Here is an 18,204-nt window from a genome sequence, read left to right as displayed (position 1 = left end):
CTTTCCTCTGAGCCACTGTACATATCAATGGCATGTCAGTCTTTCTAATATTACTTTTATTACATCGTTCTTTGGCTTGAAAATCTATTGCACTCTTGGCTCATGGGATAAAGTCCATATTTCTTTCTTTTTTTTTTTTTTCAACGTTTTTATTTATTTTTGGTACAGAGAGAGACAGAGCATGAACGGGGGAGGGGCAGAGAGAGAGGGAGACACAGAATCGGAAACAGGCTCCAGGCTCTGAGCCATCAGCCCAGAGCCCGACGCGGGGCTCGAACTCACGGACCGCGAGATCGTGACCTGGCTGAAGTCGGACGCTCAACCGACTGCGCCACCCAGGCGCCCCAAGTCCATGTTTCTTAAGCTTACTCTCAAAATGTTCAATAGTCTGGCTTGAATCTGTCTTTTCAGACATCTCTGCTACAAACTCCCAACTTGAACCCTACAAAAATTACCTCATACCCCCCTGAGGACACCTCATTCTTTCCTATATCTCTGCTTTTGATGATGCCTATATTGAAATGCCCTACTCCCTTTGTCTATACAAATCCAAATTCTACTCCTTTTTTAAAACCCAATATATTTCCTACTCTTCCATGGTTCTTTTTCAGTCATCGTCAACCCTCTGTATATTTTTTCTTCAGAATAACTCACTGGTAATTGCTTTGTATATTTCTTTCTATTAGCCAGGACTCTTTCAGTTGCAAGTGATACAAATCCAGCTTCACCAGAACTTAAGAAAAAAATACTTGGCTGACTTTATTGCGATGGCTTTATTCTCAGGCAGGTTCTTTCTAGTGGAAACAAAGATAACCACAAGCAGCCACCTAACCTGGAAAAAAAGAACATCATCTCCTATTCATCACCCCAGATTTCTCTGGTTGGCCTACCTTGAATCCCACCTCCATTCTTTTTTTTTTTTTTTTTTTTTTTAATGTTTAATTTTGAAAGAGAGACAGAGTATGAGTGGGGGAGGGACAGAGACAGAGGAAGACACAGAATCTGAAGCGGGCTCCAGGCTCTGAGCTGTCAGGACAGAGCCCCAACACAGGGCTCAAACTCATGAACTGCAAGATAATGACCTGAGCTGAAGTCCAACGCTTAACCGGCTGAGCCACCTAGGCGCCCTCCCCATCTCCATTCTTAAACCTGTGACCACAGAGGGATGGAATACTTTATTTAATTGATAAGCCTGAATTCTATGTTGTGAGAGTGGTGATATCCCTTGATTAACAGATTAATAGTTCTATCAACATCACATCAGAAATGGGGAAGAACAATTCTCAAAATGAAGGGTTGTAAGAAAGTCTAAAATGAAATAGATACATGCTATATTATATTAACATTTTGAGAGTCTTTTGAATCTTGTATTTTAGTTTAAAAAAATTTTTTTTACTCTGCTTTTAACATTATGTTGGAGATTCCCTCATAGTGAGATTTTTATGCCCCTTTGTGTGGCCAGCTGTACTTTAATCCAGGCTCACATAACACATATTTTGATAGTGAAAAATGGGAACCGGTAATGTTGAGTTGATACTTGTTAGCCTTATTGTTTCAAATGTTTTAAGACCTAGAATCAGTTGCTTATGTAATTACCCTTGTTATTGGTCTGTCATGCAAAGTTTTAAATGAAATATCTTGCCTACTGCTGTTAAATCCATTTTGCTGAATGTTTTACAGGAAAATTCTTTTGTCTTATAGATGGATATCAATCTGAAAGAACAGATTGTCATTTTAGATGAAGCTCATAACATTGAGGACTGTGCTCGGGAGTCAGCAAGTTACAGTGTAACAGAAGTTCAACTTTGGTTTGCTCGAGATGAATTAGATACTATGGTCAACAATAATATAAGGAAGAAAGACCATGAACCCCTACGAGCTGTGTGCTATAGCCTAATTAAGTAAGAACATTTGTCTGTCATTTATACTGCCTATGTATTAACAACATGTTTCATTATGCCATAGTATTTTATAATTACTAACTTTGACCAGGCTACTTGGGAAATGGATTGTTCCTTGCCAGTTAAACTTTTAGAAATAGGCCAGTCCGAACTTTTGTCTTGTTGAAAAGAATATGATAAACCAATTGATTTTTAAATTGATCATTGTGAATATTATTTCTAATTTAACGGAATAATTTAATAGCCCCATATTTGATGTATAAAGGACATTGAGCTGACAATAAACTAAACATGGTTTTAATTAACATATTTTAAATTTTAAATTTTTTTTTAATGTTTATTTTTGAGACAGAGAGAGACAGAGCATGAGTGGTGGGGGTGGGGGGGCAGAGAGAGGGAGACACAGAATCCAAAGCAGGCTCCAGGCTCTGAGCTGTCAGCACAGAGCCCAACGTGGGGCTTAAACTCACAGACCACAAGATCATGACCTGAGCTACAGTCATATGCTTAACCTACTGAGCCACCCAGGTGTCCAACATATTTTAAAATTTTATGTTATGGCTTTAATTTATTGCTTTATCTTCCAGTTTGAGTAAGATTCTGATTGGATGAGTTTTAATTAACCAAAATTTCAATACTCTAAAATAATAGATTTGGTAATAATTTTATTAAAATTTATGTTAGATAAATTCCTTTTTATTAGATATTAGGTTGTTGATCTAGAATCTCTTTATCTTAGACCTTGATACTATGTCCCATTCCATTTACTGCCGCATTTTTCTTTTCTTCTTTTTTCTTTCTTTCTTTCTTTCTTTCTTTCTTTCTTTCTTTCTTTCTTTCTTTCCTTCTTTCTTCCTTTTTATAAGTTTATTTATTTATTTGGAGAGAGAGAGAGAGCACACATGTGAGCCAGGGAGGGGCAGAGAGAGGAGAGAGACAGTCCCAAGCAGACTCTGTGACTGCATGGAACCCTACTTGGGGATCAGTGCCACAAACCATGAGATCATGACCTGAGTCAAAATGAAGAGTCGGATGCTTAGCTGACTGAGTCACCCAGGCTCCCCCTGCAGCACTTTTCTTTTCCCTCACAGTATACTTCAAAAATTTTTTGAATGTTGGGGTGCCTGCTTGCATGCATGCTTTCTCCCTCTCAAAATAAATAAACTTTAAAAAAGTGTTTAAAATTTTTTTGAATGTTGTACAGTCTCATGTTTGAACATAAAAGGTATACAAATTTATGTTGTAAAAACTCCTTCCCACCCTGTTCTCTATCTGCTTAGTTTCTCTCCTCCTGAACAAGTTTATCTGTCGTTCAGTCCATATTTATGAGCAATTCAGTGCATATATGAAGCAATATACTTTCCCCTTTCTCTCCTTTTTATCCAAATGATAGCATACTATACTTCCATTTTTTGTCTTCTCCATTTTAAGCATAAAAATATGTTATTTTTAAGCCCTTTTATTGCGGTACACAAAGCTGTAAATATTTAATGTATATACTTGATGAGTTTTCAGATAAGTATTCATCCATGAAACTGTCATCACAATTTTGCCATAAACATATTGCCTCTGAAAGTTTCCTTTGCCCTCTTTTATTTTTTTATGATATGAACACTTAATGTAAGATCTACCCTCTTAGCAAATATTTAAGTATATAGTATAGTATTGTTAACTCTTGGCACTGTACTTTATACCTTTGTCTTCCTATATCTTGCCTTTTTTTGCTTAACAATATATTTTGGAGATCTCCCCATATCAAGACTTAGAAAGCTTTCTCAGTTTTAAAAAAATAGTTGCCTAAAATGCCATTGCATGGATGTCCACTAATTTCTTTAACTAGCCTCTAATTAATAGGTACTGAGGTTTATAATCCTATGCTGTTACATTACTGTAATGAATAACTTTGAACATATGTCACATGTTTGGGAAGATATAGGAAAATTCTTAGAAGTGGGATTATTGGGTCAGAGCATAGATCTACATGTAATTTTGATAGATATTTCTAAAACTCACACAATAGGGGAATGGGTAGAAGACTAATTTATACTCCTATGAGCAATATATGAGAACATGAAAGTTTTTTTCTAGTCAGATGGGTGAAAACTGGTATCCCACTGTAGTTTTTACTTATATTTCTCTGAATGGGATTGAGATTAAGCATTTTATTTTTTTATGTTTATTTATTTATTTTGAGAGAGAGAGAAAATTTGAACAGGGGAAGGGCAGAAAGAGGAGACAGAGAATCCCAAGCAGGCTTTGTGCAGTTAGCAGAGTCAGACTTAGAGCTCAGTCTCACAAACCATGAGGTTATGACCTGAGCTAAAATCAAGAGTCAGATGCTTAACTGAGCCACCCAGCTGCCCCGAGATTAAGCATTTTAAAAGGCCATTTATTTGTTTACTAAAAAAATGTTTTTTAGTGTTTATTTATTTTTGGGAGATTGAGAGAGAGTACGAGCAGAGGAGGGGCAGAGGGAGGGAAACACAGAACCTGAAGCAGGCTTCAGGTTCCAAGCTGTCAGCACAGAGCCTGATGCAGGGCTTGAACCCACAAACTGTGAGATCATGACCTGAGCCAAAGTCAGACACAACCGACTGAGCCACCCAGGCGCACCTTAATAGGCCATTTATATTTCCTTTCCTGTCAGCTGTCTATTGACCTCTGTGTCCTCTTTTTGTTCTTGTTATGGTTCTTACTGATTTGTACAAGCTCTTTGCAGATTAACCCTTTGCCTGTGATAAGAGTTGCAATATTTTTTCCCCTATTTTGCCATGTGCTTGTGTCTTTCCTTATGGTATTTTTGCCATGTAGCAGTTTGTCATTTTTATTTCACAGCATAATTTGTTATCTATAGTAGCTAATTATATTTTCTCACTCCCTGATCTTTCCTCATTGATCTCTGTTGTGTTGCTGTCTGCAGAATTCTACTAAAACTGTTTTTATCAAGGTCACCATTGATCCATATGTTGCCAAATCCAAAGGTTATTTTTCTGTTATCTTACTCAGCCTGTCAGCAGTGTTCTTTGGGTATTGATGACTACCACCTCTATGAAAATGTTTTTGGCATATAAATATATATAACTCTGATATATATATAACAGAGTTGCTCTCTGTCCCCAGTTCCTGGCACAGAGTTTCTAAAACCCTTGTAATTTCCTAAGTGGTAACACTTTTGTGTTAGGAGCATCTTTTGTTCTAATATTTGGTCTTTGACCCCAGTTCCTGACAGAGCTCCTAAATCCCTTGAGACTTCCTGGGTGATAGGATTGTTTTTTATTCCAATGAGGTGATGTTTGGTGGGCTCTTGGATGGAGCTGGTCACTAGAAAGACTAAACTATGATTAGAAGCTTAGAACTTTCCGCTCCACCTTCCCTCTGGAAAGGGAGAAGGGTAGAGATTAAGTTAATAATCGATCATGCCTACATGATGATGCCAGGATTCAGAGAGCTTCCAGACTGGTACACACATTTATGTGCTTAGAGCACCCTGCCTTTACTGGGACAGAAGCTCCTGTGCTTAGACCCTTCCAGACTTCTCCCCATATATCTCTTCTTCTGGTTATTTATCTGTATCCTTTATTATATAATAAACTGGTAAACATAAGTGTTTCCTGGAGTTCTGTGAGTTGTTCTAGTAAATGATTAAACCTGAGGAGGGGTCATGGGAACCTCTGATTTATAGCTGGTTGGTCAGAAGTACAAATGACAAGTTGGACTTTTATGCTGGCATCTGAGATGAAGAGGTGGGGAGGACAGTCTGGTGAGGCTGAATGCTTAGCCTTTGGGGTCTGTGCCAATTCTAACTCCAGTTAGTGTCAGAATTGAATTGAATTATAGGACACCCAGCTAGTGTCTTGAGAATTGCTTGGTGTAAGGAAAGAAGAATGCCACATACATTTAGTGACAGATGTGTCAGAGGTGAAGTAGTAAGGCAAGAGGAGACAACATAGAAGTGTGTTTCCTAGATAGCCTCTATGACACCTGGTTTTCGTCTTCCTCACAGTCCATTCTTTCTCAGTTTCTTTTGATAGTTCTTACTCTGTTTGATATGTAAATGTTGAAGTGCCTCAGGATTTGGTCCTGGGACCTCATTTCTTCTCTGTCTCTGCAGTTTGCCTAAATTACATAACCAAGTACCATAGCAGTCCTAGTGACGCCTAAATCTGTGTCTAGCCCGGTCTTTAATAAATCTAGGTTCTAGTCTGTCTCTGGAATGCTATTTTCATATATCCAACTGTACTTTATATGTCTGTTTGGATATGGATATCACATTTCAACTTTACAAAATTCCTTCCTTTTCCTTACCTACTCCCCCAAATGCTCCCTGTCTTCCTTACCTAAGCAAACATTACCAAGCAGTTCCTCAAATCAGAAATCTGTTGTCCTTGATACTGCCTCACTTCATCCTGTTCATCAGTAAGTTTAATAAATGCCACCTGTACAGTATGTCCCAAATCCTTCAGTCTCCTATCATCTCAGAATCATCTCTCAAGTAGAATTCTGTAACAGCCTCCAACAGTCTCTGTTTTCATTTTTGCCTTTCTCCTCTAATCCAGTCTGGCTTAGAAACTGGAATCATCTTTTAAACACTTAGATTGTCTCTCTCTTATTTAAAACCCTTCATTTAAAACCTTCCCATTGTACTTTTGAATAGAATCCAGATTTCCTAACCCTGGCTTAACCTGACCTGAATACTGCTTATCCCTCTTAACATTGATCATATTATTCTTTTTTGCCCATTGTGTTGCAACTTTATATTGGCTTTTTGTCAGATCCTTAAATAAGTAAAATTTGTTAACCACTTCAGGATCTTTGCACTAGCTGTTCTTTCTGCTTGGAATACTACCCCCCCACCCCCCCCAATCCTTTCATGATTGGGTACTTTTTGCATTCAGTTGTTAGAATAAATGTTACTTCATGGAGAACTTCTTTGACATTCAAATTAAAATAGCAATTAGATTACATTATATCCTATATCACTACATTTATCCTATATCATTACTTTATCCTGTATTTTCATTGTATCACACTTTTCACTATCTGATATTTTCTTGTTTCATGTATATGTTTCTAAGTTTATGTCTCCCTTTGGTAGAATGTAATTTCTATGAGAATGAGGATCTTGCCTATTTTATTTACTGCTGTATTTCCAGTACCCAGTACAGTATGTGACTGTATAATAATATAGACATTTAAGCACTGGCTGAATATAAAAATGTGTGTATTTACATACAAATGAATATATTTTCTAGTAACTCCCTTTTGGTGTTAATATGTAACACCTTAATTTCTTTATTAGATTGTTTTGTATTTCCTTTATGTGCATTTGGGATATGCTACGACCTGGCTGTCAGTTGGAGAGATAGTCAAGTAAAGCAGTGTGAATCCATAAAACACAATTGGGAAATCACCTACATGTTTCTCTTTTCTGAATAAAAGCTTACTTTTTAGCTATATAAATGTTTATTTTGCAATATGAGACATGCATGCATCTTAAAAGATGTCTTAATCCGCATTTGTGTTCTAAGAGCTTCAAGGAATATGATCAATGTATCACAGTTCTCTTTGTTTTATTGAAATAGTGCACATAAGGATAATACTGATTGATGGAACTGTTTTATTTTAGTTGGTTAGAAGCAAACTCTGAACATCTTGTGGAAAGGGATTATGAATCATCCTGTAAAATATGGAGTGGAAGTGAAATGGTCTTAAATTTACACAAAATGGGTATCACCACTGCTACTTTTCCCATTTTGCAGGTAAGACTTTTTTCTATCTGTGACATTTATTTAGTGAATGGTTTAATAGTGAATAAATTAATACAGACTAAAAAAAGTAGCAATTTAATTTTTTAAATTTTATTTAAGTTTGATAATTTTTAACTGATAAATTATTTATAATTCATTTATAATTAATAACTGATCATTATTATTTATGGATGAAAAAGTAGCATTATTTAGTGTGAAAGAAATAAGGCTTAACAGAATGAATTGCTTTATTCCAGTCTAAAACAAGTCAATATGTTTAGGTTGTAATAAAAGTTATTTTGTCAGTTATACAAGTTAAAAATTTAGAAAATAAAAAGGTAAATTCATTTTTTGTTCTCCTTAATTTAGTTAGAGGGTATAAACCTGGGGGATCATGAGTGGGCTGGGGGAGTCTGTGAATCTTACAAAATTGTATGCAAAATTTTATGAGTATGCACTTCTGTACTTTTTTCTAGTAGAGGCTTCATAACTTCTTTTCTGAAAGAGGTTGTCCCCCCCCCCCAGATAAGAATGTTTTTATCATTTTTGTTCTTAATTACTTATTTAAATTAATAGATTGTTTTTTAATTTTTTAAAAAAATCTTTATTTATTTTTGAGAGAGAGACAGAGTGTGAGCAGGGGAGGAGCAGAGAGAGAGGGAGACACAGAATCCGAAGCAGGCTCCAGGCCCTGAGCTGTCAGCACAGAGCCTGATGTGGGGCTCGAACTCACGAACCGTGAGATCATGACCTGAGCCAAAGTCGTACGTTCAACCGACTGAGCCACCCAGGCGCCCCAGTAGATTTTGCTTTTAAGAGTGGTTGTTTTAGGTTTACAGAACAATTGAGCAGAAAGGACAGAATTTTCATATTCCCCTAACCCTAGCCACACGCACGCGCATGCGCACAGGCACGCGCACACACACACACACACACACACACACACACACACTCTCTCTCTCTCTCTCATACACTCTACAGTTTCTATTATTAACAGCTTGCAATTGTATAGTACATTTGTTACAATTGAACCAATATTGTTACATTATTGTTAACTGACGTCCATAGTTTACATTGGGGTTCACTCTCTGTATTGCGGAGTTCTGAGTTTTGATATAAACAAAGTCATGTATCTACTCTTACAATATCATACAGAATGTTTTCACTGCCTTAAGAATATTCTGTGCTATACTTCTTAATTCATCCTTTCACCACATCTCATTTGCCCTCCTGAACCTCTAGCAACCACTGATTTTTTTTTCAACCGACTCCATAGATTTGCCTTTTCCAGAATGTCATTTAGTTGGAATCATACTCAGGTTCCTTCATGTCTTTTTGTGGCTTGATGCTTGTTTCTTTTTATTGCTAAACAATATTCACTGCATGTATACACACTGTTTATCCATTCACCTACTGTAGGATATATTGGTGACTACCAAATTTGGGAAATTCTGAATAAAGCTCTTATAAATACTTGTGTGCATATTTTTATATGGACATGCTTTCTTCTCACTTGTGTAAATAGCAAATACTTAGGACAATTGCTGAATTATATGGTAAGACCATTTTTAGCTGTGTAAGAAACTGCTGTCTTCCAAAGTGGCTGTGCCATTTTATATTCCCATCATCAGTGAATGAGGGTTCTTGTTATTCTATATCCTTGCCAATATTAGGTATTGTCAGTGGTTTGAATATTACCCATTCTAATGGATATGTAGTAGTATCTTATTACTGTTTTAGTGTACAATTCCCTAATGACATTTGATGTGGAACATCTTTTCACATGCTCTTGTGCCATCTATATATCTTATTTGGGGTGAGATGTCTCTTCAGATCTTTGCCTACTTTTCAGTTGGGTTCTTTGTCTTCCTGTTGTTGAGTTTTAAGTGTTCTCTGTATATTTGGTATACAAGTCCTTCATCAAATATATGTTTGTAGATATATTCTTCCAGTCTGTGGCTTGTCTTTTCATTCTATTAACAGTATCTTTTATAGAACTTTTTTACTTTTAATAAAGTTCAACTTAACAATTTTTTCTTTGACAGATCATGCTCTTGATATTGTATCTAAAAACTCCCCACCAAACCCAAAGCCACCTAGGTTTTCTTGTCTTTTTCTTCTAGAAATTTTATAGTTTTGCATTTTACATTTAGGTCTGTGATCCACTTTGAGTTAATTTTTGTGTAGTATATAAGGTCTGTATCTAGATTCATTTCTTTGCATGTAGGTGTCCAATTATTCTATCACCATTTGTTGAAAAGGCCATCCTTTCTCCATTGGATTATATTTGCTCCTTTGTTAAAGATCAGTTGAATGTATTATTATGGGTTCTTTTTTCGGCTCTCTATTCTTTTCCATTGATTGATATGTCTGTTCCTTCACTAATACCACACTATCAATTGCTATAGATTTATAGTAAGTCTTGAAGTCAGGTAGTGTCAGTTCTCTGATTTTGTTCAGTATTGTGTTGGTTATTCTGGTTTTTTTCTTTCCAAATAAACTTTAGAGTCAGTTTGTCAGTATCCACAAAGTAACTTTCTGGGATTTTGATTGAAATTGCATTGAATCTACAGATCAAACTAGGAAGAACTGACAGCTGAACAATATTGAGTCTTTCTATCTATGAATAGGAAGTATCTCTTCGTTTGTTTAGATCTTTGATTTCTTTTATCAGAGTTTTGTAATTTTCCTCATTTGGATTTGAAGAGGTCTTTGAACCAAACAGATAGGAACTATGGCTAGCATGATAACCACTAGCATGAGCATATGAGCATTAAAAATGTATTTTAATTAGATGATATTTATACTTTTTGCCCTGCTTTTAAAATGCAATATGGTATCATAAATATTGTCCATATTGTGACATCTTTTCATGACTGTTCTGCGTAAACTTTGCATTTTAAAGGTTCATATCAACAGTGAAATGAATTAATTGTGAGATATTCATATAGTAGAATATTAGACAGCAATTTAAAAAATGAACCACTGCCACTATGCAAATGAACCACTGCCACTTGCAGGCATAATGTTGAATAAAAGAAACCAGACACAAAAGAGTACAAACTGTATGATTTTATTTTTATGAATTTTAAGAAGAGACAAACATAATTATGTTAGCCAAATTCAGAATACTGGTTGCTACTGTGCAACAGTAAGGAGCAATTTGGGCTGAGAGGAGCAAAATGGAACCATCTGGGATTCAAAAAATGTTTTGTTTCCTTAGTGAGTGTTGGTTACGTGTGTGTGTGTGTTTAGGGAGCTGTATACTTAAGACTAGTGCATTCTATGTATTATACGTTAATTTTAAAAAGGTACAAATAAAATATATCTCAAGGAAAAATTAGGAAAGTACAAAGACATGGAAAGGAAAAAGAAAACAAAGGAAAAAGAAAAACTACCAAACATGATCACTATTAACTTTTGGATTTATGACCATCTCTCTTATTCTATGCATATATCCTTAACATAAATAGATTTCTGATATGATACATGTTTCTTTATAGCCTCTTTTGACTTAACAGTGTACTATGAGTACTTTACTATTTTAATAAAGATTTTTTCACATGAGTTTTAATTGCCGTGTAGCATTTTTGTGAGTACACATATTCTAAATTACTTGATAATCTGTCATTTGAAATATAAGTTGTTGCCAGTTTTCCAAGGATGAGAAACAATTCTGCCGTGAACATCCTTGAAAATGTATCTTTGTATACATTGCTATTCCTTTATATATTCAAAATACTAATTCTTTGTTGCTTATTGCATTGTATGTATATTCTTGTATCTATGGTTTGTTTATAGAGTATTTTTCTAAGTGTTTTTTATTTTAGTGCATTCAAATTTATCAGTGTTTTCTTTTATGAATTGTATTTGAGTTTAGTTTTAGCAGTCTTTCCCTATCTTGTGGTACATTTTCTAAAAGTGTTACTATTTTTTTAATAAAGGTTTTTAATTAGCCTAGGATTCATTTTTGTTTATATTGTGAGGTTAGGAATCCATTTTATTTCCTCTATGGATAATTTTCACAGCATCATTTACTAAATAATTCATCCATTTTCCTCTGATTTATAATGACACTTCTGCCTTTATATCTAATTTTCTCTTATTTGTGAATTAATTTCTGGACTTTGTTCTATGATTCTGTTTATCTAAACTGTCATATTTGTTGACTACTCTGGCATTAGAAAAATATTGATAGTGGTAGGGCGTATCTCCTCTTTGTTCTTTTCCTTTGGGATGATCTCAACTGAATTTTAGAATTAGCTTGTAAATTTCTATGAAAAATCTGTTGGAATTTTGATTGGAATTGCAATGAGTTTATGGATTAATTTATAAAGAATTGACATATTTACAATACAGAGTTTTTCTGTTCACAAACAATGTATATTAAGTTCTTCATTTATTATGTCTTATATATCAATAAAGTTTTATGATTTTATTTTTAAAAGTCTTAGGTTGGGGCGCCTGGGTGGCACAGTCAGTTAAGCGTCCGACTTCAGCCAGGTCACGATCTCGCGGTCCGTGAGTTCGAGCCCCATGTCCGGCTCTGGGCTGATGGCTCAGAGCCTGGAGCCTGTTTCCGATTCTGTGTCTCCCTCTCTCTCTGCCCCTCCCCCGTTCATGCTCTGTCTCTCTCTCTGTCCCAAAAATAAATAAAAAAACGTTGAAAAAAAAAATTAAAAAAAAAAAAAAGTCTTAGGTGTTTTGGGGTAGATTTATTCCTAAGTAAGTTAAAGTTTCTGTTTATTTTTCACATAGTATATTTTAAAAATTGCATTTTCTAATTGCTAATTGGTGTGTAAAAATGGTAGTTGATTTTTATTTATTTATCTTGTAAGCAACTATGTTGCTAAACTATCTTATAGGTTTGCCTATGGATTCTTAAATTTTCCATGTAATTTTATTGTCTATGAGTAATGACTATTTTCTTTCCAACTCCATCACATTTTATTTCTTTGCTGGCTTCAACTTTTAGAGCATTGTTTATCACGGGCAGTGAAACACATTTTGGTCTTACTGCTACCTAAAAGAGGCTATATTACTAGTGTTACATCATTTAGTAACATGTCTACTGTATTTTAAAATTATTTTACTTTTTATTAACAGCTAGACTGAGATATAATTCACATGCCATAAAATTTGCCATTTTAAAGCATACAATTCAGTGATTTTTAGTATAGTCACAGAGTTATGCAACTATCACTGCTATCTAATTTCAGAACATTTTCATCACCTCATAAAGAACTGTGTACCCATTAGCAAGCATTCCCTATTTCCTTCTCCCCCAGCTCCTGGAAACCACTAATTTAAATTCTGTTTCTATAGACCTGCCTATTCTAGGCATTTCACATAAATGGAAACATGATATGGTGCTTTTGTGACTGGTATCCTTCATTGTGTATGTTTTTAAGGTTCATCTATGTATGTCGTAACATTCATGAATACTTCATTCCCTTTTTATTACCAAATAATATTCCACTGTATAAATCTACTGCATTTTGTTTATTCATTATCACTTGACACATTTGGGTGGTTTCTATTTTTGTCTATTATAAATAATGCTTTTACCATTCATGTCCAAATTTTTATGTGTACTTATATTTTTAATTCTCTTGGGTATATACTTAGGGGAATTGCCAGGCCATTTGGTAACTCTGTGTTTAACTTTTTTTTTTTTTAATTTTTCTTAATGTTTATTTTTGAGAGAGACAGAGAGCACAGCAGGGAGGGGCAGAGAGAGAGGGAGACAAAGAATCCAAGGCAGGCTCCAGGCTCTGAGCTATCAGCACAGACCCTGATGTGGGGTTTGAACTCATGAACCGTGAGATCATGACCTGAATTGAAGTCGGATGCTTAACCAACTGAGCCACCCAGGCGCCGTCCCCCCACCCGCCCCCCCTTTAAAAATATGTTTTTTTTAATGTTTATTTTTGAGAGAGTTCTGTGTTTAACTTTGAGGAACTGCAATCTGTTTTACAAAGGGGCTGCACCATTTTACAATCCCATCAACAGTGTACAAGGATTCTGATTTCTTTCGCATCCTCACTAATACTTGTTATCTCTTCTTATAGTTTTCTAGGGGAAATGAAGTGGTACCTCAGTGTAGTTTGATTTTCATTTCCCTCATAATTCCTAATGTTGAGCATTTATTCAAGTGCTTAATGTCCATTTATATATCTCCTTTAGAGAAATCTCTATTCAAATTTGTTGCCTACTTTGAAATTGGGTTGTCTTTTATTATTGACTGTAAGTTCTTTATATATTCTGGATATGAACACTGTATTAGATATATGATTTGTAAATTTTTTCCCATTCGATAGGTGCTGTAGGATTTTTATAGTTACATTTTTATTAGGTTAAGGAAATTTCCTTTAATCCTAGCTAGCTAAGAAACTCAACATTGTGATTATTAAATTTTTAGAAGTTAATTTTTACGCAAGTAGCATGTATATAATTTAAAGAGTCAGTACCATCAAGAAAAGCATTCATCTGCCCCACTCCTTCTCAATCCCAATTTTCACTTCCTAGTGGCACTTTGATTTATTAAAAAAAAAATTTTTTTTAATATTTATTTATTTTTGACAGAGAGAGAGAGAGAGAGAGAGAGAGAGAGAGAGAGAGCATGAGCAGGGGAGGGGTAGAGAGAGAGGGAGATACAGAATCCGTAGCAGGCTCCAGGCTCCGAGCTGTCAGCACAGAGCCTGATGCGGGCTCGAACCCACAGACCGCGAGATCATGACCTGAGCCGAAGTCTGACACTCAACTGACTGAGCCACCCCGTCGCCCCCCTAGTGGCACTTTTAACTCTTCTGGTGATTTCTTCTGATATTTAACCCGTTTTCTAAATAACATTTGAGTTCTGCTGCTTTTGAGTTTTCAATTTTAGATATTCTCTATTGACTTCCTATAATGTATGATGATGCATTATCCCCTTTACACACACATACTGTCTCTCCCTTTCAGTCTCTCACACACTCACTCTCTTTTTCCTCTCTCTTTCTACTTTTCCTCTCTTTACCTTTCTCCTCTCTTCATTCTTTCACCATAATTAATATTCGGTGTGTTTGTCATTATCGTGTATACATATTATCATAGCTTATGATAGTAACTATCATGTAGCTTACTAGGTTAAATTTGTATACAACTTTATGTGTCCCGTGAAGTAATAATTACTGGTAAATAAATATGCTTAGTTTTCTATTTATCTATAAACCCACTTGTCAATTTTTAGGTAACCTAGGCAGAAGTAGCCTTGGAGTAGTTTCATGATTCAATATATAGAATTTCATTCAGTCCATGTGTTTTTAGTACATTGCCTTACCTTCAGTAGTTGAAGATTTTCTGTAGTTTGGGCTTTCTTTCAAAAAAAAAATTTTTTTTTTTAAGTATAGTTGACACACAACATTCCATTAGTTTTCACGTATTACATTACTTTCAACTTAGTGATTCAACAAGTCTTTATGTTATGCTATGCTACAATCTTATGCTATTAAAGTACCTTTGACTATTCCCTATTCTGTACCTTTTATCCCTGTGACTTATTCATTCCAAACTGGAAGTCTGTATCTCCCACTCCTCTTCTGGCAAATCATTAGTTTGTACTTTGCATTTATGGGTCTTTGTCTGCTTTTTGTTTGTTTATTCATTTGTTTTGTTTTTGATTCCACATGTGAGTAAAATCATGTAGTATTTGTCTTTCTCTGACTTATGTTACTTAGCAAAATAGCCTCTAGTCCATCCATGTTGCCACAAACGGTAAGACCTCATTCTTTTCTACGGTTGAGTAGTATTCCATTGTGTGTATATATACACCACATCTTTATCTGTTCATCTATGTATGGACACTTGGATTGCTACCATATTTTGGCTATTGTAAATATTGCTGCAGTAAACATAGGGGTGCATTTGTCTTTTTGAATTAGTGTTTTCATTTTCTTTGGCTAAATACCCAATAGTGGAATTGCTGGATAATGTATTTCTACTTTTAATATTTTGAGGAGCCTCCATAGTGCTTTCCAATTGGCTGCACCAATTTACATTCCCACAACAATACAAAAGGGTTCCTTTTTCTCCATATCCTTACCAACACTTTTTTTCTTGTCTTGCCATTCTGACAGGTGTAAAGTGGTATCTCACTGTGGTTTTCATTTATGTTTCCCTAATGATTAGTTGTTGACCATCTTTTCATGTGAGAGTTGGCCATCTGAATGTCTTCTTTGGAAAAATGTCTATTCAGAAGTTCTGTAGTTTTACAGAATAAATTGCCAGTGTTCTGCCAATGTTGGGGAAGAATTGTAGCCTTTATATAAAGTATTGCTGAGGGGACTTGATTTTTAAAAAGAACAGTTGAGGGGCGCCTGGGTGGCTTAGTTGGTTAAGCGTCCACCTTTGGCTCAGGTCATGATCTCACGGCTCATGAATTCGAGCCCTGCGTCGGGCTCTGTGCTGACAGCTCAGAGTCTGGAGCCTGCTTCATGTTCTATGTCTCCCTCTTTCTCTGCCCCTCTCCCACTCAGGCTGTGTCTCTCTGTCTCTCAAAAATAAATAAACATTTAAAAAAATTAACAAAAAAGAAGAACAATTGAATACTTGTTTTTCGTTAATAATTTGTAGTCCTGAATGTTTTTCCAAGTTAATGTTTTCATTTTTTGTTTCTTTTTCAAAAATCTTTCTATTTGTATCCTTCAATGTTTAGTGGAAACTAATTTTACTCTAGATGTGTATTATTTCAAAATATATCTGAATGTTAATATTATGTCTTAATTTATCTTAACTATTTTCCCATTTTATTTTTATTGAACACATACTTTATTGTCAAACATCAGAGTTGTCACCAATATCTTTTGCTTCAATATTCAGAGTTTTCACAATGTGCGAATGCATATTTTTCTTTTTTCTTATGTCCACACTTCTTTTTTTTTTAGTTTGCTTTAAGCACTTTATTTTTTATTTTTTTTAAGATTTATTTATTTTTGAGAGAGAGAGAGAGAGAGAGAGAGAGACAGAGTGCGAGCAGAGGAGGGTAGAGAGAGGGAGACAGAATCTGAAGCAGGCTCCAGGCTCTGAGCTGTCAGCATAGAGCCTGACAAGGGACCCGAACTCACAAACCGCAAGATCATCACCTAAGCTGAAGTCAGACGCTTAATGGACTGAGCCACTCAGGCGCCTCTTTTATGTCCATACTTCTATCTATATTAAAACTTATTAGTCACATGAAAACAAATGAGCCAGTTAATATACATTCTGTATTTAGCATGTATTATTTCCTTGAGTCACTTTTAAGATTTTCCTTGTCATGCAGTCATATTATTCTCATTGTTGGAATACTCCCTGGAAATAATTCAGGCATTTAGGTCGCGTATCAACTCTTAAGCTCCTTGGAGAAACCATTTGGTACATTTTTATTTAGTCCATTACTTTTCTCTTCTTCTCTTCTCTCTCTCTCTTCTTTTTTTTTTTTTAAGTAAGCTCTACACCCAACATGGAGCTTGAACTCACAACTTTGAGATCAAGAGTTGCCTGCTCTAAAAACTGGGCCCACTAGACATGCCTAGTTCATGACTTTTGAAGGGTGCTAAATAATACCCTAATTGCCTGAAGAAGTAATGAACTTCCTAAGTGTACAACTTATTATTAAAGAGTCTTGAACTCTGAAGAGAATTTTGGAATATGTGGGAATTTAAAACATACTTTTAGCACTTGTGTGTTGGTAATGTTTTCCTCAAATTTCAAGATATATTTCATTTGCGTTTTATTATAGTTTTGAGAGGTTTTTTTCCTCTGTTTCCCATTTCCTGCAGTATACTTAATAACAGTAATTTCTTTCAGGGACATTTTTCTTCTGTCCTTCAAAAAGAAGAAAAAGTCTTACCAATTCATGGTAGAGAGGAGACAAGAGAAGTACCGATTATTAGTGCTTCAACTCAAATAATACTCAAAGGACTTTTTATGGTGTTTGACTATCTTTTTAGGCAAAACAGCAAGTAAGTAAATACATATGATATGTATTTTTCATCTTAATTTTTTTTTTTTAACGTTTATTTATTTTTGAGACTGGGAGAGACAGAGCATGAACAGGGGAGGGTCAGAGGGAGAGGGAGACACAGAATCTGAAACAGGCTCCAGGCTCTGAGTTGTCAGCACAGAGCCCGACACGGGGCTCGAACTCACGGACCCATGAGATCATGACCTGAGCCGAAGTCGGATACTCAACCGACTGAGCCACCCAGGCGCCTCTGTATTTTTCATCTTAAAAATATTAATTTTATTGGGTACTAGTATGTATTTAATCCATACTTGTTTTGTGTACCTACGATCATTGTAAATAAGTGATATAAATATTACTCTTACTTATTAGCACAGACTTAGATCAATTGAAATTAGTCTTTATTAATGAAAATGATTATTGAAATAAACATACTTTAAATACATCTTATTAGTTAATTCAGCATTAAATTTTTAGTGGTATATGACTGAACTTAAACATTTACCTTTTAAGTGTAGTTTTAGATATGTTTCTTCCAGTGTCAGAAAGTCTCTTTCTTATTGCATAAAGC

General features: G+C 35.2%; 1 protein-coding gene across 1 annotated transcript in view; it reads left to right on the top strand.

Annotated features, from left to right (window-relative positions):
* BRIP1 (BRCA1 interacting helicase 1) overlaps window positions 1-18,204 on the top strand; it is a 210,036-nt gene that overhangs the window by 62,281 nt on the left and 129,551 nt on the right. The window contains 3 exon segments of the mRNA XM_045490624.1: window positions 1,702-1,901; window positions 7,528-7,660; window positions 17,477-17,631. Coding sequence (XP_045346580.1) covers window positions 1,702-1,901; window positions 7,528-7,660; window positions 17,477-17,631 — 488 coding nt within the window.

The sequence above is a fragment of the Leopardus geoffroyi genome, chromosome E1 (assembly GCF_018350155.1).
Source record: "Leopardus geoffroyi isolate Oge1 chromosome E1, O.geoffroyi_Oge1_pat1.0, whole genome shotgun sequence".
Lineage (NCBI taxonomy): Eukaryota > Metazoa > Chordata > Mammalia > Carnivora > Felidae > Leopardus > Leopardus geoffroyi.
Note: the sequence above shows the minus strand (reverse complement) of the source record. Positions and strands in the feature narration are given on the sequence as shown.